Here is a 22,188-nt window from a genome sequence, read left to right as displayed (position 1 = left end):
TCTGTTTGGTAATGATCTAAAGTTATTCTCTGAAATATTTTGGGCCGTCATGTTATGAGGAACTCTGATATACACGATGCAGTAATAACACCTTGCTGCAAACTTTAAATAGCCAATAAAAGGAGGACGTCTGAATCTGGTGCTGAAGGATGCGGCACCTCTCGTGACCAGAATTCAAGGTTTCAAGTCAAATTCCACTCAAGTCTGTTGCTCATCAACAATTTTACATGGTTCCTTTTTAAATGTACAAATACATCCAAAATATTCAGCAGCTCGAGGAACACAAAGCCATTCTGGGTGTGCAGGAACCGCGGTTCAGAACCTCTACTGTCTGCTGTTCCCTCACAAGCAGGTCAGAGGAACCCAGCCCCTCTTCTTTAACTCTAACTTTAATTCATTTAACTATTTAACACTTCATATAAAAATGTAAATTACGGTTTAGTTTTGTATTGCTTTCACTTACACCTGGCAGTTTTAGCTATATTTTCCGATATATTTTTGCTTGCTATTTTTAAATTAGGTATTGATTACTAATATCTTTTTCATTACTGGTCTATTCATTTCTATTTCAGACGGTTCCCCATTACTTTTAACAAACTATTTCAACTGATTGTTTCTAAATGTCCATTATATTTAGCTCTTTATTGTTTGACCTATTTGAATCCCTTGTTTATTGCTTTTAGTGAGTCCTCTAATATGTTTAGGTCACTTAGCGGTGCCATTTATGTAGTTGTTTTGTTTCATTTTTCAAAAACTGATTAATACATTTTCACAAAATGTTGAACATATTAGTCTTAAGATGGAGCGATGTATTCATTTCATTATTTTGATTTTCATTTCCATGGTTACGAGTTGAATTTAAGCTCCATTTGTGAGTGGGATTTGACCCAGATAAGGATTTCTGGCCCATAACTCAGAAACTCTGTGACAAAACCTTTTGTATCTTCCATGTGTTGGTGAGGTGTTTTTTTTGAATTTGGGGAAAGTTTTATTTTTTAAGTATTTTTTAATTAAAACCTGAACCTTTAAAACAATTGCAGGATACAGGGGCATCTTGCCAGGATGTCTGCGTGGAATGAAATGAACTCATGGGAAGATCCTGAGTGTTTCTTTCACTCGGTCAGTTCAGCTTTTACAGCTCATTCAAAAGGTGGACTCTTTTTTAATTTAATTTTATTTCTGTTTTGGAAATTAGCTCAGCAACTCTTCCCTGTCTTTTCATGTAATCCCCTGCAGCTGCAGAAACGACCCCGGCCTACATGACCCTCTGGTTGGGATTCACCTTGTTGTGTATTTCTGACTGATTACACACTCTGACTGAGCCACTTAGGACAAGCTGCTGTGAAATCTCAGCATCAAACCACAGTTGGGAGGAATCTCTATGCTGTAACGTTTTCTGTCTCGGATGAAGTGCCATGAAAGTAGCTGAGCGGAAATAGATCAGAGCTTTTTAATGTCGCACTTTGGAAAGTCTGTGGTTCAGCAATATCGCTCTGACCCTGTAAATTCATTTTAATCATGTTGACAGCGTGTGAAGACTGAACACAGTTACACACTGAGCCCAAACATGACTGCGTCGTATTGTGCATCTAAGGCCTCACTGTAGGAACACGGTGTATTATATTAATACTGATGTGGGACTGCTTGTTTGGTCGTATTTATTTCTAAAGATGTTCATCAGCTGTTTAAATGAAATCAACTATTACGTTTATGCTTCTATTGCAGACGCGGATCAGTAGCATCGCCAGTGTTCATCTGCTTTTTATTTACACGAGGACATAAACCCACAAAATGCTTAACAATTTCAGATTATCCATGTTTACCTGTGCAATGGTGACTCTCCAATAAAGCAAAGTCAAATTTAATTTGAGTCTTAATCTTGCCTTTTAATTACAGTGTTTGATGCAAACGCAGTTTCTGAATAAGAAAAGACATCCGCAATTCAATCTTGTAACTTTATTGCATTTTAAAATAGAATTTCTTGTATGCATTGAGGAAGGTGTCGAGTTAATTAATGCAAACTTTCAGACGTTAAACACACCAGCCTGACTTGATTACTTTGAGCGTCACCAAAGAAAGACAGTCGTGCTAAAGAGGTGAAGGTCGATGGATCTTTTAGTCCTGGACCAGCGTCACCCTTTTGGCAAGTGGCAGTGAAGGTGGAGCAGAGAGGAAAGCTCAGGTACATTTATTCATGCACATGAGCAGCTCCATCCTCATGGCGATGCGGGTGTGCCAGCCCAGCGGCAGCAGGCGAATGTAACGGCTTACAATGGGTGGGCGCAGCAGGTTCTGTACGGTGGAGGAGCGGTCAGCGTTTCCGTAGAACACCTGAGGAGAAATTAAGAAGCGCAAGATCATTTTGTTATTGCGACTCCTGGTTTGATCTGTTTCAATGTATTTTACTAAGCAGCAGTATCGTATATGATGCTCTTAAAATGAAACTATAATCGTCTCTGTCTTCATAAATTAGACCGTAAACGCCAAAGGAAATCAATTTTACAGCAATAATTACAAATGCAGGAAATGATTTGTTGTCGGTGTCATAATTGCTCAAAGTAGTTCATTATATTTCCCTTTAAACTTGATGAAGTTATTTCGGGCCTTGCCCGAATCCTCATATAAACTGATTTATACATTTTTTCCTGATGGGTTAAATGCAATAAAACAAAAAATATGAAGTAAACTGACAGTCCCGGTCCTGCATCAGATCATTTCTTTCTTTGTCACATACAAACTGGGACCCGGAGTCAACAATGAAGATGAATTATCTAATTATTATGAACGTGACACATGACACTGAATCGCTCAGGTCACGCTATGGATAATACCATTTAGGATCACAGACAGTTTCCTCTTTCTTAAGAAATTGTTGCACAAGATTGATCATTTCAATATTCAGTTGTTGTCCGGTATGTTTCAGTTTCTCGTGACGGATGTGGGAGCGGCCGTGACGTACAGTGTGCTTGTGTGCTCGTGCTTACCCTGTTGTTTCCCGTCTGGTCTTTGTAATAGATCCAGTTGAGGGTTTCTTCTGTGCGATACTGGACACTGTACTTAGTAATCCACTCATCGGCGTCGCAGCGGCCCTGGGTGAGGATACCAGACACCACCCGCACCTCTTCCAGGTCAATCTGGATCCACTGATGCTGGTCATTGAACTTGGAGAGCCATGCACACCTAACCAAAAATGTTGTTGTTGTTATTTTTGTGGTACTCACTGCAATAAAAAGAATAACTAAGATGTTAGGTCTTACCCAAAGCCTTGGTTGTTAATGCGAGCCTTGTTGGGCATCCAGGAAGAGTACCAGCCGGCGTACTGGTCCTGATTGGAGCAGCTAATCTGATCTGATGTCACAGATCCAGATTCAAAGCCCAGAGCTCTGTGATACGGGCATTCTGTGGAGAACAGAAGGTTTAGTGTGGCATTAAACAAGCTTAATTAGTAAGAATAAATCTGGTCGGTACTACTCACACCGTATTACATTATACACACAATAATGTACAGCATAATATCCAAGCGACGGACACGTATCCTCCTTTATTCTGGATTAGAGTTGTTCTGACTGGCTTTCCTTCTCCCAGTGATCCAGCTCACTCTAGGATGTGACATTTCAAAGTCTCCCCCTGATAATGAGGAGGAACTCGATAGCTAGGTCACCCGATGTGTGCTACTTTGCTCAGTATAATTTTAAATGAAGGGCATGTCCTGTTTTTGGCTCTTTAATCTGCTCATCACAAACCTGCACAGGTAATGAGATTATTGAGCAGCAATTCTTCTTCCAGGCCTCTCGATCACAGTTTCTCATTTCTTCAGCCGAAACCGTCGACATCTCTAGAACACTGTCGATAACCGTCGCTATAGTCCTTTCGGCTTAAAGAGTGGACAGAACCTGAGATCTTCAGCCGTGACGTCCATCATACCAGATGGAGCAACCAGTAGCATGTGTCCTTACCTGGCATGCATTTCAGTGAGTGACCTTGGGGAGGCAGCGGCTGCAGCGAGGTCGGCAGAGCAGGATTCCGTGTTGGTGACTCAGCAGACTCGCAGTCACAGGTGCAGGCCCTCGTGTTCCGAGTCCATGTCTCGATCACTTGTTGGTCCTCCACCTGCAGCTCATCATCCTGGACAGCTCCATCACGAGCAGCCTTCTCCTCCTGTTGAACAATCACGTGGAAAAAGTTGCTCTGGCTCAGATTGAGTCAACAATCACACGTTTTGAAGCGTCCTGTGTGTGGTTTATGAAAAGGTCCTTACCTCCTGAGCGCGAACAGCGATCAGGACTGGACAGCAGATGCATAAAATATGGAATGAGACGGTGACATTAAATGTGAAAGTAAAAATAACACTAAAAAGGGTAAACATTTATAAGGTAAATACTACGATGAAACATCCATCCGTCATAATCACTATAAATATCTCTGATGATTCTGAATGATCTGTGTCAATGCAACAAGAATAACATTAAAGTGAGGAAAAAAACAAAAGATATTGAAGAGAAATAATGTTTTACAAACAATGAGTCACTCTCTTCATAAAAAACTAGTCAATAACAAAAAGAGAGAGAGCTTATTTCTGACTATTAAGGCAGGCAAAGTACATGATGATTAAATAATAATAATAAATAATACTGCTCTTTGACTTACCCTGAGATAGCAGCAGGAGGGACACCGCAGTGCACCAAGCAGTGGCCTCCATCTTCCTCTTTTGCTGTGGTGGATTGCCATGTCGGTGTGATATCCAACACTAGTGGATAGGATTACAGTAATCCTCTGGCCGCTGATGGCCTTATCTAATACTCTGTATTAGCCACTACCCTATTAGGCTTGTTTTATTGTACTGCACCCTGTGGCCAATGCCATCATTTAGGGAGAATACCATATTTGTTAATTGCTATGGGAATAATGAGAAGAAACCTTTTATCTTGTTTCCAGACTGTATGCCATATTAAACTAACAGATGGCTTCATCTTCACTTAGAGCAGTGGAAATGACTTTAGTGACAAGATATCAAAATCATCTGTTTATTACCCAAAATATAATAGTATTCCGAAATTGTTTTTTCACCGACTTGTTGACAGACAACATTTTTTTTTTAAAGATTTTGGATTAGTCTCCTTCAATTAATGCTAAGTAAACTATTGACTTCTTGAGTAGGAAGGAACTCGGTGATCAAATGTCCTCCATAAATAGCTGCAATAGCTAAATATGACTAAGTCCATCATGTTGCTGCTTGATCTCTAGTTACATTTTTCATTCATTCATTCATTCATTCATTTAATCATTCATTCATTCATTCATTTAATCGACAAAAGGATATAAAGGACAAAAAATTAAACCTATTTGAAGCAAACCGGCTGAAGTAAAGGGATCAGCTGGTAGTCTGATTGATGTAGAAACAAGCCAATCATCACTGCTAATTTGATTTAAAGGGCCGGGTAGGCGGGGCCCTAAAGAGGTTTTGACCAACCAGCAGCGTCGGTAGCAACCAATTGACCAATCAGGAGCTTAACGCGCCTTCCCACGTCTGTTTGGGGGCGGCGTCGGGTGGGTCGTTCGCTCACACCGCACGCCGGCTGAGTCGAGGTAAGTCTCATTTAACCTTTGATGACAGAAGCTCCGACGAGCCGCTTCACGTGTTGGAGCAGGCGCGTCCGTGGCTGGGATGGTGCCGTTAGCGGCGCTGAGCTGCGTGGGTTATGATCAAATGTAAAGATCCGACTGTCATTAGTTAGTATAAATAAATGTCTCGTGTTATTCGCGTCGTGGATAAAATCACGAGACGTGTCAAATAGTGTTATTTATCCAGACGCGTGGCAGCAGCCTCCACACACGGAGCTTCACAACTCCCTTAACTACTATTTATGTTCTATATTCTATTACTAAATGAAGGTTTATCCTGCTCACATCCTGTATTTATTCATTAAATTAAGGACTATCCTATTAGTTATCCCCTAAACCTGCTCAGATTTTATTAGTTTATTTAAAAGTAGTTACAGCATCTCCCACACTAATTAGTTTCCACAATAAATATTTATCCCAATCTAACTCTTGATCTCTGTATTGAGCCTCACATGTAAAATGATGTGTTTTGAAAGCTTCGTGTCCCCCTCGTCTTAAACCAGCCGCTCCTCCCTCTCCTCTCTCAGGGTGTCCTCTCTTTCCTTTCATTGCAGATGCAGTTCATGCTCCTGTTCAGTCGGCAAGGCAAGCTCCGGCTTCAGAAGTGGTACGTGCCTTTGTCTGACAAAGAGAAAAAGAAGATCACCAGAGAATTGGTGCAGACCGTCTTGGCTCGAAAGCCCAAAATGTGCAGCTTCCTGGAGTGGCGAGACCTTAAGATCGTGTATAAGAGGTGGGCCCAGTCGGTGAGAGACTTGCTCAATGAGGAAATGCTTTTCTGGGTGAACGCTCACGTAGAGCATTTCACTCTTTAGAGCCTGTCATCCACAGACACAGCTCAGTTAGAAAATCAGGATGACGTGTCACTGCATAACAAGAACAAGCATTCAATTCGCCTATTGTGTCCTGTTGCTGTGCCAACAGACAGACGGGCAGGTTGTTAGTGAGTCCTGGTGACCCAGCATGGACTGACAAATGTCTGTCACGTCAGCAACTCTGCAGCCTTACTCAACCCCACTAATATTTGTTTAGTTCCCAGGTCTAAGTAGCGTGTTACTCTGCTAGTTTCTAAAATATATATTTTTTTTATCTGTGTTTTTTTTTCCCTTGGATGCAGCAAGCGTGAGTAATATTTATTATAGGTCTGTGCCTAAAGTGAGCAATACCTTTGCTGAAGGTGTAGAGAAAGAGGTCCAAGATCAATGATGGATTTGAGAATGTGACTTGTGACTAATGACAGATTAGCTTTAGTTAAAAGAAGGAAAAATAGAAAGGCGTCCGGTAGAATTTGTGGATGGAAGCTCTTCCTCAAAGCTCTAGGTCGAGGACACGCAGGAGGAAATGGCTTTCTCATGTAATAAAGACTGTTAGAGTTGAAATAGGATAGGAATCTGGAAAACAAGATCTGGAGCACACAGTTGTTGAAGGAGCAATGCAACTTCTGTTTCAACATACGTACATCCTGCGTGCAGAAACGAAACATTGTTGTAAAATCGCTTGCATGTGCAACTCCCAGGAGTGTTTAGTCCAGCATGCAGTCTGTCTATTGTCTGTGTGTGTTGCCTGAAACAAATGTCCTCGTGATTGATTTACACTGATCATTTCCAACAGCTTCGAGTGTTTTATGTGTTAACATGCACGACCAGGAAGTCTGATAATACTCACAGTTTAGAAGCTGGCAGCAGAAAATGGTTGCTTAGGCCTTTAAACGAGACCACAATTATTAATAGATTGTCAGAGTTGATTGTTTGATGAATTGTGCAGCTCTGCACTAATTTGCATGAAGGCATGAAGCCTTTCCCTATAAAGGAAGGTTCTAGAAATCCAAGTCCACAAATGTTTACTACGATCCACCTGACTGTCAGAACCAGAGGGTGAAAATATGCATCCCTTCAAATATATCTACAAAGTCTATAGTACAGAGCAGAAAGTATTACCCGTAAAAACATAAAGATCATTCTGCATTTGCCACCAAACATCTGAGAGTCAACTAATTATATCAGGAACAGTCTCTACAGAGACTCTTCGTGTCCCGTCGCCATTCGAGGCAGCCACAGTGAAAGTGTTGTGTCGTTTGTCTGTACCGCAGACGGCCAACAGCTGAACTGAACCCTTTGTGTCCGCTGAGCTTGGCTGTGCCTCGCATTCACTTACACACACCAGGCAGTGATGGAATGGATCGGTTCAATAATATAATGGAAACATCAAATAAAGTGAATCTAACAAGTTCTTGCCCTCTTTTGAGCATCTACGACCTCGTCCGTTGTGCCCTCCTGCCCTGCTGGCCGTGAGGGATCAACCGGCCAGCTCCTTTATTACCCCGGCCTCAGGGGGGATTGCCAGGGATAAAGAACCACGGCAGAATCAGGCTCAACTCCCGCAGTCTCCTCCATCCTGCATGCTTCTAGCTTTTAGTTGAATCCCCTCGCATGCAGTAAACGGCGATTCCTCAGTGTTTGCTCAACACTACTGCAATAACATTGGCTGGTTGTTCCCTGTTGCAGGTACGCCAGCCTGTACTTCTGCTGCGCTATAGAGGACCAGGACAATGAGCTCATCACACTGGAGATCATCCACAGATATGTGGAACTGCTGGATAAATACTTTGGCAGTGTACGTTTTTTTTTTGTTTTGTATGTCGTGCGTTGGTTAATTATGCATCGGACATTTCCTGAACATTTAGCAATGTTCTTTCCTTATTTGTAAAATTTCTTTTTTTTTTTATTTCCAAAAAAATAGGTTTGTGAGCTGGATATCATATTCAACTTTGAGAAGGCGTACTTCATTTTGGATGAATTCTTGCTGGGTGGGGAAGCTCAGGAAACATCCAAAAAGAACGTCTTGAAGGCCATCGAGCAGGCCGACTTACTGCAGGAGGTAAGACGCCTCCTGAAATGTGCAAGCATGAATGAGTTTGGTAGTATTGCCACTACTTCATTATTATCCGACCTTTACTTTCCATCGTCACCATATAAATTTCTGTATTCTTCACATCGCATTTTTCAGAAATTCAGATTACCGGTAAATAGAATGTTTTACATTTTCAACAATCACTTGAATTTAAAAGGATTTCAGTCCTAACTGTATTTTGTGACATCCATGGTCGCCAGTGTTAACGGTTGCTTCCAGATTTCATACGTCTACTGTAAAGATGACATCATTTAGATAAAATAGCAATAATGGATAACTGCCGATTTAAAATAAATAAATAATAATAATCATGACTCTGCATCAGGTTAATGACATGTGAATCCAGTACAGAAATGAAAACCACTTGGAGACCATAAATGGCATCAAATATGTCTTTCTTTTATGTAAGAAAAAAAATATTTCCGTTGAATTGAATGTTTTCTCAAAGTTAAAGCAGAGAGAGAGGCTACACCTCTCTCTCTCTAAAGATTATTTAATTGTGCATCCACCCAAACTTTCAGTGAGTGCAGTCGTGAACATTATGCGAGGTATGCATCAAAGCAACTTGCATCCAAACTCACTCTACATTAAATATACTCAGTTCAAGTCAGAAAGAATGTTTGAAAGGGACTCAAAGAAGCCTTCGTGCTTACAGCTAGGTCGTGCTACCCTCCACCTGCGGAGTCTTGTGTTCCTTTCCTGCACACTTCTCAGCGTTTGAGTCTTGATGACCAAACCCACATCCTACTTTAACTTGTTTTATTTATTGACCTGTGTGATTTTACTGTGGTTCTCTTGATTTATGCTGCTTTTTTCGTATATATATAGACCTTCTTCCTTCTCATCGCTGTGCTTTACTGTCATCCACTTACTGCTTGACGCTGATATTTCTCTCTCTCTCTCTCTCTTTTCCTGGATATTCTCAACCATTGTGATTTTCAGAATATAGACTTTCAGATGGGCCTGTTTGCAGGTAAAAGTTTGTACAAACCAAAATAACCCTAGCTGTAGTGTTCGATCAATAGCGGTAGACGTATCTGTAGAAACAGCACACCAGCAATGGCAGCATTTTACGTGTTGAGAACACACTGTAAATGTTGAAGTTGCTAGTGTGTGTGGTTTTTAATTTTTTCATTCTGATATCTTTCATGTAACTTCAATCCCTGGCACTAACCAGTCAGTCCTTGTCAGCAGCATTATACATGGAAAAAGACAATAGTATCAAAATAGACCGCATAATTTTAGTCTTTATTCAGTGGGGAATTTGAAAATGAAAGTGTTTAAAATCATTCTGCACAATGAAATTATTCATATTGCACACTTTTTACAGTCCTCTCCTCGATCATTGGCGTGAGGCGAGCTTAGGTTTCAGCTCAATAACAAAGAGCCATTGTCTAAACTGCTGAGACCACACAAGTATTTCTGGTCTAGATCAGCGTTTTGTACACGGAGCATAATTACAGTAGCAAAACCAGAGTCACTAATATCATGTTGCTTGCAAAACAGCTTATACAGCAGTGCAGCAACAAGCCCCACAGCCGGCGTGTCGCTTCAGGACACAAGGGCCTCACGGCCGTTGAAATTCATTCATCTCATTCATTGATAATGGTGATGCAGACTAAAGAAAACCAATAATTTAATAGATGTGTAAAGAAAAAAAATCATTTATTTACATTCATAGTAGCAACACATGTAATAAATGATGCAGAACATGAATAGAAAAATGGGAAGCAAATGTTCATAAACTCTCAATGGTAGATTCAGCTTAGAAAAAAAAACTGATGGTAATAAGACTTTGTGTGTCGGTGCATTCCTATTTCCTGCTGCATCATAGCCAATAAAACATCGAGTCATTATTTCCACTGCAGCTCGGGTTCATTTATCATCGTGTCATTTTACAGAAACTACGCCTCAGGGCTTACTAGATTCCATTTCACGCTTGAGCATAAAACTGTTCATTTGCCTGTAATGTATTGGTGTAAAAAAAAAGGATCTCCATCTTTTTCCTCATGTTTCACTTTATAATATTGTGATTTGTGCTTTACTGCTTTCCATAGAGGAGGATCAGAGGACATACTATATGTCATGATAAAACACGAGCACACCTAAGTTCACAAACGACCTCAGAATTTGACGACTGAACACAAAAGTGGCTGAGTGTGAGAAATGAGCAATAAAGTTGAGAAGCCTATAAGGAAACCCAAATAAGGTCCATTATAATTTGCTGTTATGCAGCTGCCTTTCATGCAGGCCCAGAATCCCCGAGGACAAAACTGGGAAGCAGTTCATTACTTTCCAGTCAGCAGGACCATGGAGTAGCCGTATTATTCAGATCCCTCCTCTTCCTTTTATTGCATGCAGTGGTGGAACAAGTAGCCGTTTTTAAACATTGAAGTTAATATAGCTCCCTTTTGAAGAAAAGAGGTCCAAACGTTGATGGTGCCAATCCACATTCACCCCAAGAGGAAGCTTTGAGAAAGTCTCTGACCAGCTCAATTCTGTATTTGTAGAGCCAGAGTGAAGACTGGGGGAGTTTGCCAAATGAGGAGGTCTTGTAATGGACCTAAAGTCCATCCGTGCCTCCGTCCAGGCACTTGGTAACTACTAGACCGGTGCAGCATGGGTTTGCGGGTTTGCAGGTCTACGCGCTGTGGGTTAGTTCTGCATGTACTCCTCTCGCTATAACTCAAAGCTCTGTGTGCAATACATGATGCAACAGCAAGGGTCACATCAGGCATGAACTCGGTGTTGACAACATGTCTGACCACAATCACTTTCACTAACAGGCAGTATAATCAAACTCTCGCGATTTGGGTGAAACTATTGATTTTACATTTCGGATTTAGCAGTTTCATGTTTATTATTAAAATTTTGTTCTTCATGGATTATACTCCAGATTTAAAAAAGTTGCACTTAATGGTCCGGTGTGTGGGATTTAGGGCAATTTGTTCTCATAAAAAGTGAAATATCTGTAATTATATTTTCATTAGTGTGTAACCATGTGTGTTTTTGCCCTCAGGGTTAGTGATTCACGTCTACCTATCTAACCCTAACTCGAGCCACCAGGTTTTTACGTTTCAGTGTTTCTGCGGTACCTGACGGAACCGTAGGTTCTCCTACCTTCTTGAAATGGGAGGGTTTAGACGAGGGATGTTCTCTCTGAGCGGCCACTAAAATCTACACCGTGGACCATTAATTGTAATATTGCTAAAATATTTTAAAAAAACACAACTTCAAATCCAGATGAACTATCATCACGCATGAATATAAGAGCTATGCTGCCTGTGTGAAGACTAGCCAGTCTTACTAACGGCACTGAATGATAATGCTCGCATTAGTGATATTAAATAACTTTGATATTTTTAAAAAGAGCCCATTGTTTTTAGAGCATCTGAGTGTGGTTTATGAGTGGAAACAATGCTGCAGCATAGGATTGGGGGGGGGGGGGGGCTCGTTTGGAATGAGGCTTTGGTAAGTGCATAGTTCCATGATTAGATGGAAAACATGCCACAGGAGATTTGGCCAAAGTTATTTTAATAAGCTTTTAATGAAACATTTCTGAGTAGCTGGCCGTGGCTTTGGTGCCAGTAAGCAGATCGTCTTTTAGAATAATGATGCCTCTGAAGACCTCGCGCTCAGCTCAACCCTCCGTGCGAGATAGAGATAACGTGAGCATCGACGTCGTCATTATGCCGGCGCACAGTTAACCTCCTGCTCCCCGAGCACATATTGAAGATGCTGTAGGTTCTAGAGTTACTTTAACTTGACCCAAGTTGACCAGCGGTGCTTTGGTCTCCGTAGTTCTGTCCTTACGAATCTGTTATCCTCACAGGTGTGATGGTCCCAAATATGGTCTCTGAGTCCTCTGGTCTTTTCCAGAATTAGGCCCGGCTGAGGTGATTACCCTGTGTCTGTAGATGTACGCCCTCCACACCACTAGAACCTTCTAGTTGTGACTAGACTCAGCGTGCTAGTGTGTCTGTAGCTCAGCCTGAGTTCCGCCTTCTTGACCCTGGTCTTTTGTCACGAATTAGAATCTACAGGCAGAAATTCATGTGTTTTTTTTAAGTGAACTGCCTTAATCTCTTTACACCTTATCATGATTTTTCTGTATTATTATTATTATTATTATTATTTCAGTAGAGGGGAAAGTTGACTTAAATTGCGGGTCCTCAGCTAAACCAAACAAGCAGTGAAAACGAAACCGTGTTGACTTAACTTTTCAGAGGAATGACAAATAACTCTGTCTTTCATGTAAGAAACACTTGTGGATATATTTTCCCAAAGATGTGCAGAATATGAATATAAATTATGCTCAACAAAGATAAAGCACACACACACACGCACTGGTTAATAGTTCCCCCTCTTCCTGGACAGTAGACTAAATGAGCTGGACTAAGTGAAGCAGCTTCTGCCATATGTCTTATCTAATTCTTCACTAGGAAGTGAGTGAACTTATTTCCCGTCTCAATTATTGATTCCTTTCAGAGTTGAAATGGTGAAAAGAGTTGGTCTTATGTGATACCCCGCCCTGGTGAACTGCCTCCTGCACCGTCCTGCCATGTATGGGGGGGGGCTGTTATGACTCGGTGCTGTCTTGTTTTCTAAAATGTGTGCGTTTCTCTTCTGCAGCCCCGTCATGAGTACTTTAATGTCCCTGTGTACTGACTGGCTGCCATCGCTGCTGCTGCTGCTGCTGCTATCCACCCTGCATGCTGAGCTCCTCAGTGCCTGCCATCCTTCTCTCTGTCCCCTGTCATTGGACTTGGGGGGGGGGGGGGGGGGGGGGGTCACTACTCTCAGCTCAATATTCAGTTCCATACATGACAGTCATGAAACAGTATTGTCACAATATTAAAAGGAAATTCCAAACTACAGTGATAAAAAATAATTGGGATGCTTTAGGCATTTAACCTGAAGTTTGCCATCATCAATATATTTATCGATGTCATATATAATTCATTGGTGATATAATGTTCCATGTCTGTCATTCCTCCACTTATTGGGTTTGTTGCACCAGTTGAATACAAAGTTTAATTGGTTTGCATCATGTGCCATCATGATCCAAAGTTATGCTGTTTGGTAGTATTTTATTTTAGCTTTTAATAGCTGGTCGTAGAGGACAGTAACTTTAACAGAGAATCTGATATGCAGCATATCAATGGTTGGAATTAAACGGTTCTCTCATAACATATTTAATTAAATAGATTAGTTGCCCCTCTTAACGTGGACGAGAGGTTTTCTAATTAAACTATATTTTGTAGTGTTAATTTCTTTTTACCTGTTTCTGAGGTCAATAGTCATCCCAGTTGCAATTATTGGTCAAAATGGAAATCCGTTAATAATTTGACCAAGATGGCAAATGATGGAAAACCACTGGTGTAAGTCTGCTCACATGTCTTCAATCTGTTTGTGCCACTCGGAGTGTGTGGAAGAAGTCTGCTCTCTGTGTCGCACAAATGTGTCTGGCTGTGTTGTTTACGTGTGCAGCTCCTGTTGCCTTCATTCATGTTGATTTGGGATTGAAATCCCATTACATCATGCGTCCTGTCCCTTTATAATGTCTCTGATTTGTCAGGTAATTTTATTTTTACATTATCACATCAATGTATTTGAATCCTACAGGTATTTTCCTTCACTGTCAATTTAGGAGTTGTAGCTTTATGTATTCTGAATGATAAAAAAAAAAAAAAGAAATATCAAACCCTAGTTCTGCCCTACCTCAAGAAAACCTAATAGATATAAAATTATATTTTACATAGAGGCTAGTTTTGGATCTTCTCTATTTCCTAATTAAACACAATGCAGTCTGTCCTAAAGGTAAGTGGTGTTAGTGACACAACGTTAATATTTGTTTTAGACTCATTACACATTTAAACATGCTTTATATTCTTTACGTGTATTATAAATGATCACTAAATACTGTTTAATATTTTCTGTCAATGTTCATCTGTAGCCTACAAAGAAATATAGAGTATAATGATAAATAGATATTTTATTAATGTCGTGTCAGATTTAAATAAATTTAATTGTACATAATTCTTTGCCAGTTCACCAAGCTGGAGTCTTTCTTTCTTTCTCTTCTGACTTCAACCTCTTCACTGAAATTCATTTGTTCTGCAGGCGAAGATTATGCCAAATAATAAAGTGTATTTTACGCAGCATCCTTTTTGCTGGGACGTCACAGCGAGGGTGGAAATTTCAGATTCCATTTTCCATGTCAAAAGGAAAAGGAAGCTGAGGAATTGTTCCATTCTATGGCTTTCTATGAGGAAAATGCTCAGTGTGGTCATGTTATTCAGGGGAGAGTGAATAATGCTGTTTGTCACTGAGCATGAACTTTCACAAGGAGTCCCTGTGCTGTATTTGTTTGCCTCTGAACACAAAGCCAGTCTCACTGCTCTGACGACGCTCCTCTTTCTGCTTTCTGCTGAACCTCGTTTTAGGATGCCAAAGTAAGTGTTTCTCATTGCTTTTGCCAGAAGACGCTGGCCCTCGTGCTTTAGGGGTTGGGTTACATTAGCACGGTCACAGCTTGAGTGTAAAAATAAACACATATCAAATAATTAGTACAAACCATGGAGCCAGCGTGGCATTATTGATGGCTGCATTCCATTTCGGTGACCCAATTCCAGCTCTCTGGTATTGTGCATGCTCACATGCACTCTCTTCTGGGGTGGCCACTGGCTAAAGCTGATTTTGATATACAGATAATCATTTACACTGTTTCATGGGGCCATCAGTAGTGTTACTCACACCTGTAGTTTTCTGGCATGAAAATGGTTTATTGAAAAATAGAAAGCTATGTCTTTGTGCATGCATGCATGTGTTTGTGTGTGTGTGGGTCTGTAATCTGCTGTCATGCGTGTGTTTAGCTCAGCAAACACTTGCATGAGGCTGGGGTTCTTCTCTCCACAGGATGCAGAGACTCCACGCAGTGTGCTGGAGGAAATTGGGCTGACATAAACATGACCTTCATCATCGTCAACCTGCCAAACGCTGCTTCGTCTGCCAGATATTCTGCCGTGTCGCTGATAACTCCACTTTTGAGCGCACACACACACACACACACACACATACACACACAGTGTGTTCCACAACGCTGCCTTTATTGTCCACTTCTCTCTGAGACAAACGATATAGCACTGGTTGGGTATTTCCCACTGCCGACGAGTTGTTCATCGTGACGATGTTACCTTGTTGCCTTGTTACCATGGGGGGGGGGGGGGGGGGGGGGGGACTGATCACTCGATTCTGTGATCTTAATCATCTTCATTAACTAAAATTCAAATGTGTCCGATCTGTGTTGCAAGGACTCATGGTGAAGTATTGCATTAAAAAAAACAAAGAGTTATATTTCATCTTATACTATATGGAATACTGTACCTGTACTAGTATGTAGTAATACACCACTGCAGTCTTAAGAGAAGACAGAAAACATGGTCCTTAAACGGGGTTGTCTCAGTTTCCAGGCTATCGCTCTGTTCTGGCTTCTGATTGGAGGATGAATGCCTTGAGTTTCATTCAATGGGTACGCCACTGAGGCGTGCCAGATAAATGTACTGAATTTATGGATATTGGTTTTTTTTTATGTTTATTAAAGTTATTATGGAGAACATGCTAGCAAACAATGAAATACTCTTGTATCATCGCACAAAGCATCATTTCATCACCACCTGATGGAGTGCAGTCGTCCCCCTTTTAAGGCTCATTTGTTCTCTGAGAAACTTCTGCTGCTGTTTGGCGGCAGCATGTCTTCATCATACAGGTTAAATGCAGTTCTAGGTAAGGAGCAGAGATGTACTATGGGGAGGAATACAATGGGAGTATATTGTTATGTTATATTTAATCTCTTTGCATATCTTCCGTGTTGATTTATTCAAAACCGATATCGGATGCCGATCTGAAACTGAGGAGCTGCCAGAATATTTGATGTAAGACGACACTGTGAACTTTAAAAATCCTTTCACCTGTGTGCCCCTAATTCATAGAGATTTATACACAACAAAATAAGAAAATGCACACTATACAGCACATCAAGCCGCCTGTTGCTAGTGACTGAAAAATCATGCATAAAATGGGAATAGCATCATGAGCAGCATCAAGCTATAAAGATTTCTCTTAAATGAGCGAATGCTGAAAGAAATCCTGTCACACTGACTCAGATGCATTAAACATATAAGACACCGTATAAACGTAAAATACACCCCTTCTGTTTTGACGTGCAAGGTTGCAATTCCTTTTAATTTTCCATGTTCTCCTTCCTTCTGCTTTGCATCACCATTGATTGACATATTTAAATATTGAATCTTCCTTCCATCACTTTTATAAGACTTCAAATAATCATAGTGCAAAATGTATTGTGTTACTCTATATTATAATTCACAAGTGTGACTAATAGGATCTGTGGTGTTCTCTACTGTGCGCAGGTGACTGAAGAAGTGCAGGCAGGGTATTACATTGCTGATTTTATTATAAACGGTGTCATTTACAGCTTCTGAGGTGGATCGGAGGAGGTGGCGTTAGTTCAACAATAAAGAGTCCTCTCATGTCACGGAGGAGGCTGAACTGTCACAAACAGCTGATTTCAATTCAGTTCCTTCTCAGAATTTGGTCAGCAAGGCCACAGACGGTTAATTAAGTTGAACTCCAAATAATCATAATGGTGTCTCTGACTAAAAACTAAGCCATTTTACTTTTCATAAAAAGTCCCAGGTCTTACCAACAGATATAATCAGGTTTAAAGACATAAAATGCACTCTTACTCAATCATGTTCACTTATGAATGCTTATACTGCCAGTGGCTTAATCAATAGCTGAAGGCAGCTGTAAGCAAAATTGCTGAATACAAACACCGCTGACTTGATTAGCTTGTTCTACCTTTCAGCTCCAGCTTAAACACATTATTAGCACTCACGATTTCAGTATTTTCCATATTCAGCAAATGTTGGATGGTTTCACTTGATTTCCTGTTACTTGTGAACTTGAGTTGCAGGTGTGCTTTTAATTGCAGATGACTGTTGTAAATATATAACCATGAGTCTAGTTAGCCCATAGACAGTCTACTGAAATGAATGATAACACATGTTTCTCAGTCTTCAGAGTTCTTAAAGAATCAACCTGGAAATTGCTCATTCCATAGGGAGTCCAGAATCTTTCGCCGCACGCCGTCTCTGACCTTCAAACAGTAAAGGGTGGAGATGTTTCCTAACTGTCCTCCTTTAGCATCTCTTCAATCTCCTTGTCCCAGTTGTCATCTTGGTTTTCATTAGCATCCAATACATCGTACTCCTGAAGTTCTTCCTGCAGCTCTCGCTCCCAGTCGGCATTCTCCTCTGAAAAAAACCAACATCAAATCACTGACTGTTCTCTGACTAAAGAGTCTAACTTCTATGACAATCCAGTTATTGAAGAAGCTCCATTCCTTTGGTGAATATAAGAGTACAGTGGTGCATATTGTTCTGCATCTTTGTTATATTTAACATTTCACAATGAACAAAAGAAAATTCTGTGTCTGTCCTGTCAGGACTACAAGCTGGCCAGTTTCACACTCTTTTACGAGAGAGTTATGTCATGTGCACTAACGCCATCCCACACCTTCATGGATGCTGTTTTTTTTTTTTTTTATGTGTACTGAAAAAGAGCCTGATGGTCCCTCTCCTCTTTAGCCCAGAGGATGTGCATTCCATCAATTCAAAAAGGAATTTCCTTTTGGACTCTTCCAACCAAAGGACAGTTTTCCTCCTCAGTCCATCTTAAACGAGCTCAAAATAAGTGAAGGCAGCTGCATTTCTGGTTTATGTACAATTTCATTTTTCGTTTGTTTAAAGATTCATTGGTGGAACTATTGCAAAGTTCCTGAGCTGATGATCAAACTATATTCCAGAGCAGTCTTTCAGGGTGGTGAACCCCCACCCAACGCTTCTTCAGAAATACACAGCCTCTCTGGGACGTTCTTGTCACAACCAATCATGTTCCTAACCCATTGCCACTTAACCCAATTGATTTCAGCATGTTTAATATGGTCCACCAGTCTTCTTTTAACTTGTCATTTCAACACAGCTCAATGGTTAATATATGTGTAAAGTCTGGAAATACGTACTGGCATGTATACTTTACAAGATACACTCCTGGAAAAATCCTTGCAGATGGACAGATATACTGAATATATAATGTCAGTTATATACTGGGATACCAAAAGGTCTCACTCTGCTGCGAGTCTGGATTTTCTCTCTTGTCCAGAACCAGCTGTTCCATTTCTTTGCGTAGGTCATCCTCATTTATTTTGCATGAGTCAAAAGCGTCGCTCACAAACTCAGCAGCAGGTGGGCTGGTAGGGATCTGCTCATCATCCTTTCTTATACTTATTCCTGTATTTCAATTAACAGAGCATTTATATACCGGTAGTATTGCATTGATTAGACTATTGCTTTTATACACACATATACATGTGTACATTCAACATGTCAGTACACATTCAATTACTACTACTTTTACTTAGAGGATGTGAGCACTTGTTCCACGCATATTTTGTATGCCAGAGTAACCAGAGTAAATTTAAAATATTAGATATACATAGTTTACAGTTTTACCTCTCTGATGAACAGCCCCAGGACTGGCTCCACTTTTGTCCACATCTCTCTGCACAGCAGCCTGCTGTGCTACTAGAGCTGTGAGCTGAGCCGACTGTTTTATTAAGGACACGCGGTAGAAATAATTCTTCCAGAATGCTTCCTCTTTTACCCTAAAATGGAAATATATATGTGGTAGTAAATACTTTTGTAAAAAAAAATGAATCTGAAAACACGGTACAATGTTAGTGAAAAAACACTCACTCTTTGGGGACCAGATGGAATCGCATCTTCCTTAGGAGCTCATCTTCTTCCAACATCACCATGGCGACGGGATACATTTGCTCACAGTCAAAATTAAACTGCACCCCAGCAGGAGGGTCTCGTAAAAAATTTCTTTTGTCCTGGCCATTAACAAAAACAAACTAGTGTTACAGGTTTCCTGAAATTATATCAATTCATTTTATTTTTCCTTAAAAAAGAAACAATTTAGAAGCTCTCACGGCTGACAGGGCTAAGATCTGTTGCTGTACAGTCTCCTCTTCATTAAAACCAACCCATGGTGGAACAGCTGCACCTAAGAACGATGAAACCGAGCATGTAGTCACTAAGCTATAATACAGAACATATCATGTATATATACTAAATATGTAATTAAACATATAACTCAATACTTACCAGACTTTCTAGATTTCTTCTCCTTAACAAATTTTTGTTGTTCTTTCTGGAAATCACCTAAAATGGTCTGAGGGTAGAAAACGTATTGCTTAATCGACCAAACTTGTTTTTGTCAACAGAAAGCAGAGAAAACATTTGAATCAGGAGGTACCTTATCAATAATTCCATTTATCTTCCCTTCCCCCACACTTTTCTTGATCGTTTGTGCGGTTTCAACAACGGAATCAGACAGTTTCTTTGATGCATTGCTGGCGAAATTATACATGTAATCTGTAAAAAGTAAAGCAAAACAGACATTAATGGCGCATATACGGGTCCCACAGCGGCAGCAAAACAAAACGACTTCAATAGAGAAATAGTCCACCGATCCAACTACTAGCACTACAATGTTTACCGTCCAGTTACGACATTTTAATAGACCTACCACTGAAGAAAACGTTTTGGTGACGTTCAGGCAGTTGCGTATCTTCTTGCAAACCACAGGGCTTGTCTATATCCGGATTCTGGCTTTCGTTAACAACAGGCTCGTCTGGTTGTTTATCTTGGCCATTTTCTTCTTTTATACCAAGCCAGGTTCCCCATCTCTTAAACATAGTGTAAATCTATTATAAATAAACTTACAAGAATTTATTTACTGTCTCTAATGCTGAATTATACCGTTTTATTTGAGAGAAATCAGCTAACTCGACTCGAATAATCTCGGCGCTTAGTGATGACGTAGCTTTAAAAACTTCCGCCTTCGACTAAATTTGTCCCTTCTGTGTACCCCTTGAACCCCACGGGTTGTCATGGAAACGCACGCGCTCCCAGCTAATTGTTATTAGCTTGACTAAATTAATAGTTAGCTAGCTGCATGGTGAGTTATTGTGGTTTGTTATATCTTACCCAACCATGAATATTTAAATGCAGTAAAGTTGTATTTTAATTTATATTGCTAGGCTTAAAGAACAACAAAGTTATATTATATATATATATATATATATAACGGTAGATGGCGGACTTGCGCTATGTTTTCTTTACACTTGTTATCCCTGTTGTGCATGGATGAAGCTAGCTTAGCTAAGCTAATTTAAACTATCTTGAGTGTGTCAGTGTGTCGTGCGCGTTTTGGAACATGAAGTGGGATACCGACTAATGTGCTGCGTTATAAACAGTGAAACGTTTAGTTTCATTGACGGAACAACTCGCCGAGATAGCGAAATCCTAAGAAATTGGTAATTTGAGGATAAAAAGGGTACAAAAATGAGCTATGTCCAACGTAAACCTGGGAAATAGCTGCTTTCCACACCGACGAGGCGTCCTTGTTCATCGGTTTATCCAGAAGTTGAATTCCCAGGTAAGGCCAGCCGCTTAAGAAATAGTTTTATAACAGAAAGCCACGAACGTCGCAGAGCCAAGAACTGTAGTTCCTATCAGGATACAATAATTGTTTCACACATAGTCGGGCACCTGTTGAAATTTAGCAAGCCTGTTACACTCAGCTTGGTTTGGCTTATTTGTTAGTACAGGCGAAAATGGTTTCCATTGTGCTGCACGACGTCGATAGTGAGTTTATTCTCACACATATGATCATTCAATTGAAGTCAACATGTTTGGACAATGACAACAGGTGTCCGTACAGCGTTATTGATTTCCTCTATTAATCACACAATATATTTGAATGCCATGTGGACAACATTGCTTTCATGACGACCGGAGTTTTCTTTTTTTTTTTTTGCTAATTACTATCCTTTCGTCTTTAAGATAAGTTTCTTTCAAATGAAGAGAAAGTTCATTCTCATGCCGTCCAGTCGGTTATGGTAAACATTTGAATCACATTTGCTTTAGGCTTTTATAACACATTCCAAAAATAAACTTAAAGCTGGGAGTTCAAAACCACTGAAATATTTCGAAAAGCCTTAATATGCATTTTCATTTAAAGATATTTATTTCATATTGCTCAAAATATTATAAAAAAGTATACGTGTTTTTGCTTTGAGACCAAATAAATGTTATCATACTTGAAAAAAATCAATCCAACTGGCAGCAGGCATCCCAATTCAGTAACATCCTACAATGGTATATAGATTTATTGCCAAAACAAAGTTGCACTCAGTTATATTGTTCCAGTCTCCAGTCGTGAGTACATATTTTATGTTAGATGTGTTAGGTATTGTTTGATGAAATGATGTTGCCATATCGGACATGAATTTACTGTATTAGCACTATTTTTTTAAAGCAGATATTGTAGACAGTTTAATTGTTCTTTTTAAATGAGGGAATTGAAACAAAACACTGGTAGATGCCCACTCAGCTATATTCATGTGTATCAATTGTAACTGTATAATCTTTTCAGGTCATGCTCAGGTTTAGGAAGGCTTAAAAGATAAGCGTTATAATAATGTGGTCCAACGGTGCTGAGCTTTGA

The 22,188-nt window shown here is 40.1% G+C and overlaps 3 protein-coding genes across 6 annotated transcripts; 1 reads left to right on the top strand and 2 right to left on the bottom strand.

Moving 5' to 3' along the window:
* Positions 1–2,050: 2,050 nt before the first annotated feature.
* On the bottom strand, positions 2,051–4,699 carry LOC137899811 (retinoschisin-like). Its single transcript, XM_068743851.1, has 6 exons — positions 4,648–4,699; positions 4,259–4,284; positions 3,957–4,158; positions 3,258–3,399; positions 2,985–3,180; positions 2,051–2,331 (listed from the first exon to the last, which is right to left on the bottom strand). The coding sequence occupies exons 1-6, from the start codon at positions 4,697–4,699 to the stop codon at positions 2,179–2,181; spliced, it is 771 nt and encodes a 256-aa protein (XP_068599952.1). The 3' UTR covers positions 2,051–2,178.
* An 881-nt stretch (positions 4,700–5,580) lies between these two features.
* Positions 5,581–15,534, top strand: LOC137899890 (AP-1 complex subunit sigma-2-like). Of its 3 annotated transcripts, none has more exons than XR_011105656.1 (6): positions 5,581–5,586; positions 6,177–6,355; positions 8,127–8,235; positions 8,362–8,499; positions 11,043–11,186; positions 15,451–15,489. XR_011105656.1 is itself a non-coding variant. In XM_068743942.1 (6 exons), the coding sequence occupies exons 2-5, from the start codon at positions 6,177–6,179 to the stop codon at positions 11,088–11,090; spliced, it is 474 nt and encodes a 157-aa protein (XP_068600043.1). In that variant the 5' UTR covers positions 5,581–5,586; the 3' UTR covers positions 11,091–11,129; positions 15,451–15,534. The 3 variants fall into 3 exon arrangements, 2 of the variants coding, with proteins under 2 accessions (XP_068600043.1, XP_068600044.1); XM_068743942.1 differs by having other exon boundaries at positions 11,043–11,129; positions 15,451–15,534; XM_068743943.1 differs by lacking the exon at positions 15,451–15,489 and adding an exon at positions 9,475–9,505 and having other exon boundaries at positions 11,043–11,128.
* Positions 15,535–15,764: 230 nt separating this feature from the next.
* Positions 15,765–20,466, bottom strand: LOC137899889 (synapse-associated protein 1-like). 2 transcript variants are annotated; one of them, XM_068743940.1, is made up of 8 exons: positions 20,206–20,466; positions 19,933–20,051; positions 19,782–19,848; positions 19,607–19,680; positions 19,368–19,507; positions 19,125–19,276; positions 18,741–18,902; positions 15,765–17,867 (listed from the first exon to the last, which is right to left on the bottom strand). In XM_068743940.1, the coding sequence occupies exons 1-8, from the start codon at positions 20,372–20,374 to the stop codon at positions 17,740–17,742; spliced, it is 1,011 nt and encodes a 336-aa protein (XP_068600041.1). In that variant the 5' UTR covers positions 20,375–20,466; the 3' UTR covers positions 15,765–17,739. The 2 variants fall into 2 exon arrangements, with proteins under 2 accessions (XP_068600041.1, XP_068600042.1); XM_068743941.1 differs by lacking the exon at positions 18,741–18,902.
* Between the last annotated feature and the right edge of the window lie 1,722 nt (positions 20,467–22,188).

The sequence above is a fragment of the Brachionichthys hirsutus genome, chromosome 9, assembly GCF_040956055.1.
Source record: "Brachionichthys hirsutus isolate HB-005 chromosome 9, CSIRO-AGI_Bhir_v1, whole genome shotgun sequence".
Lineage (NCBI taxonomy): Eukaryota > Metazoa > Chordata > Actinopteri > Lophiiformes > Brachionichthyidae > Brachionichthys > Brachionichthys hirsutus.
The sequence above is the reverse complement of the archived record's forward strand: the minus strand, read 5'-3'. Positions and strand labels throughout refer to the sequence as shown.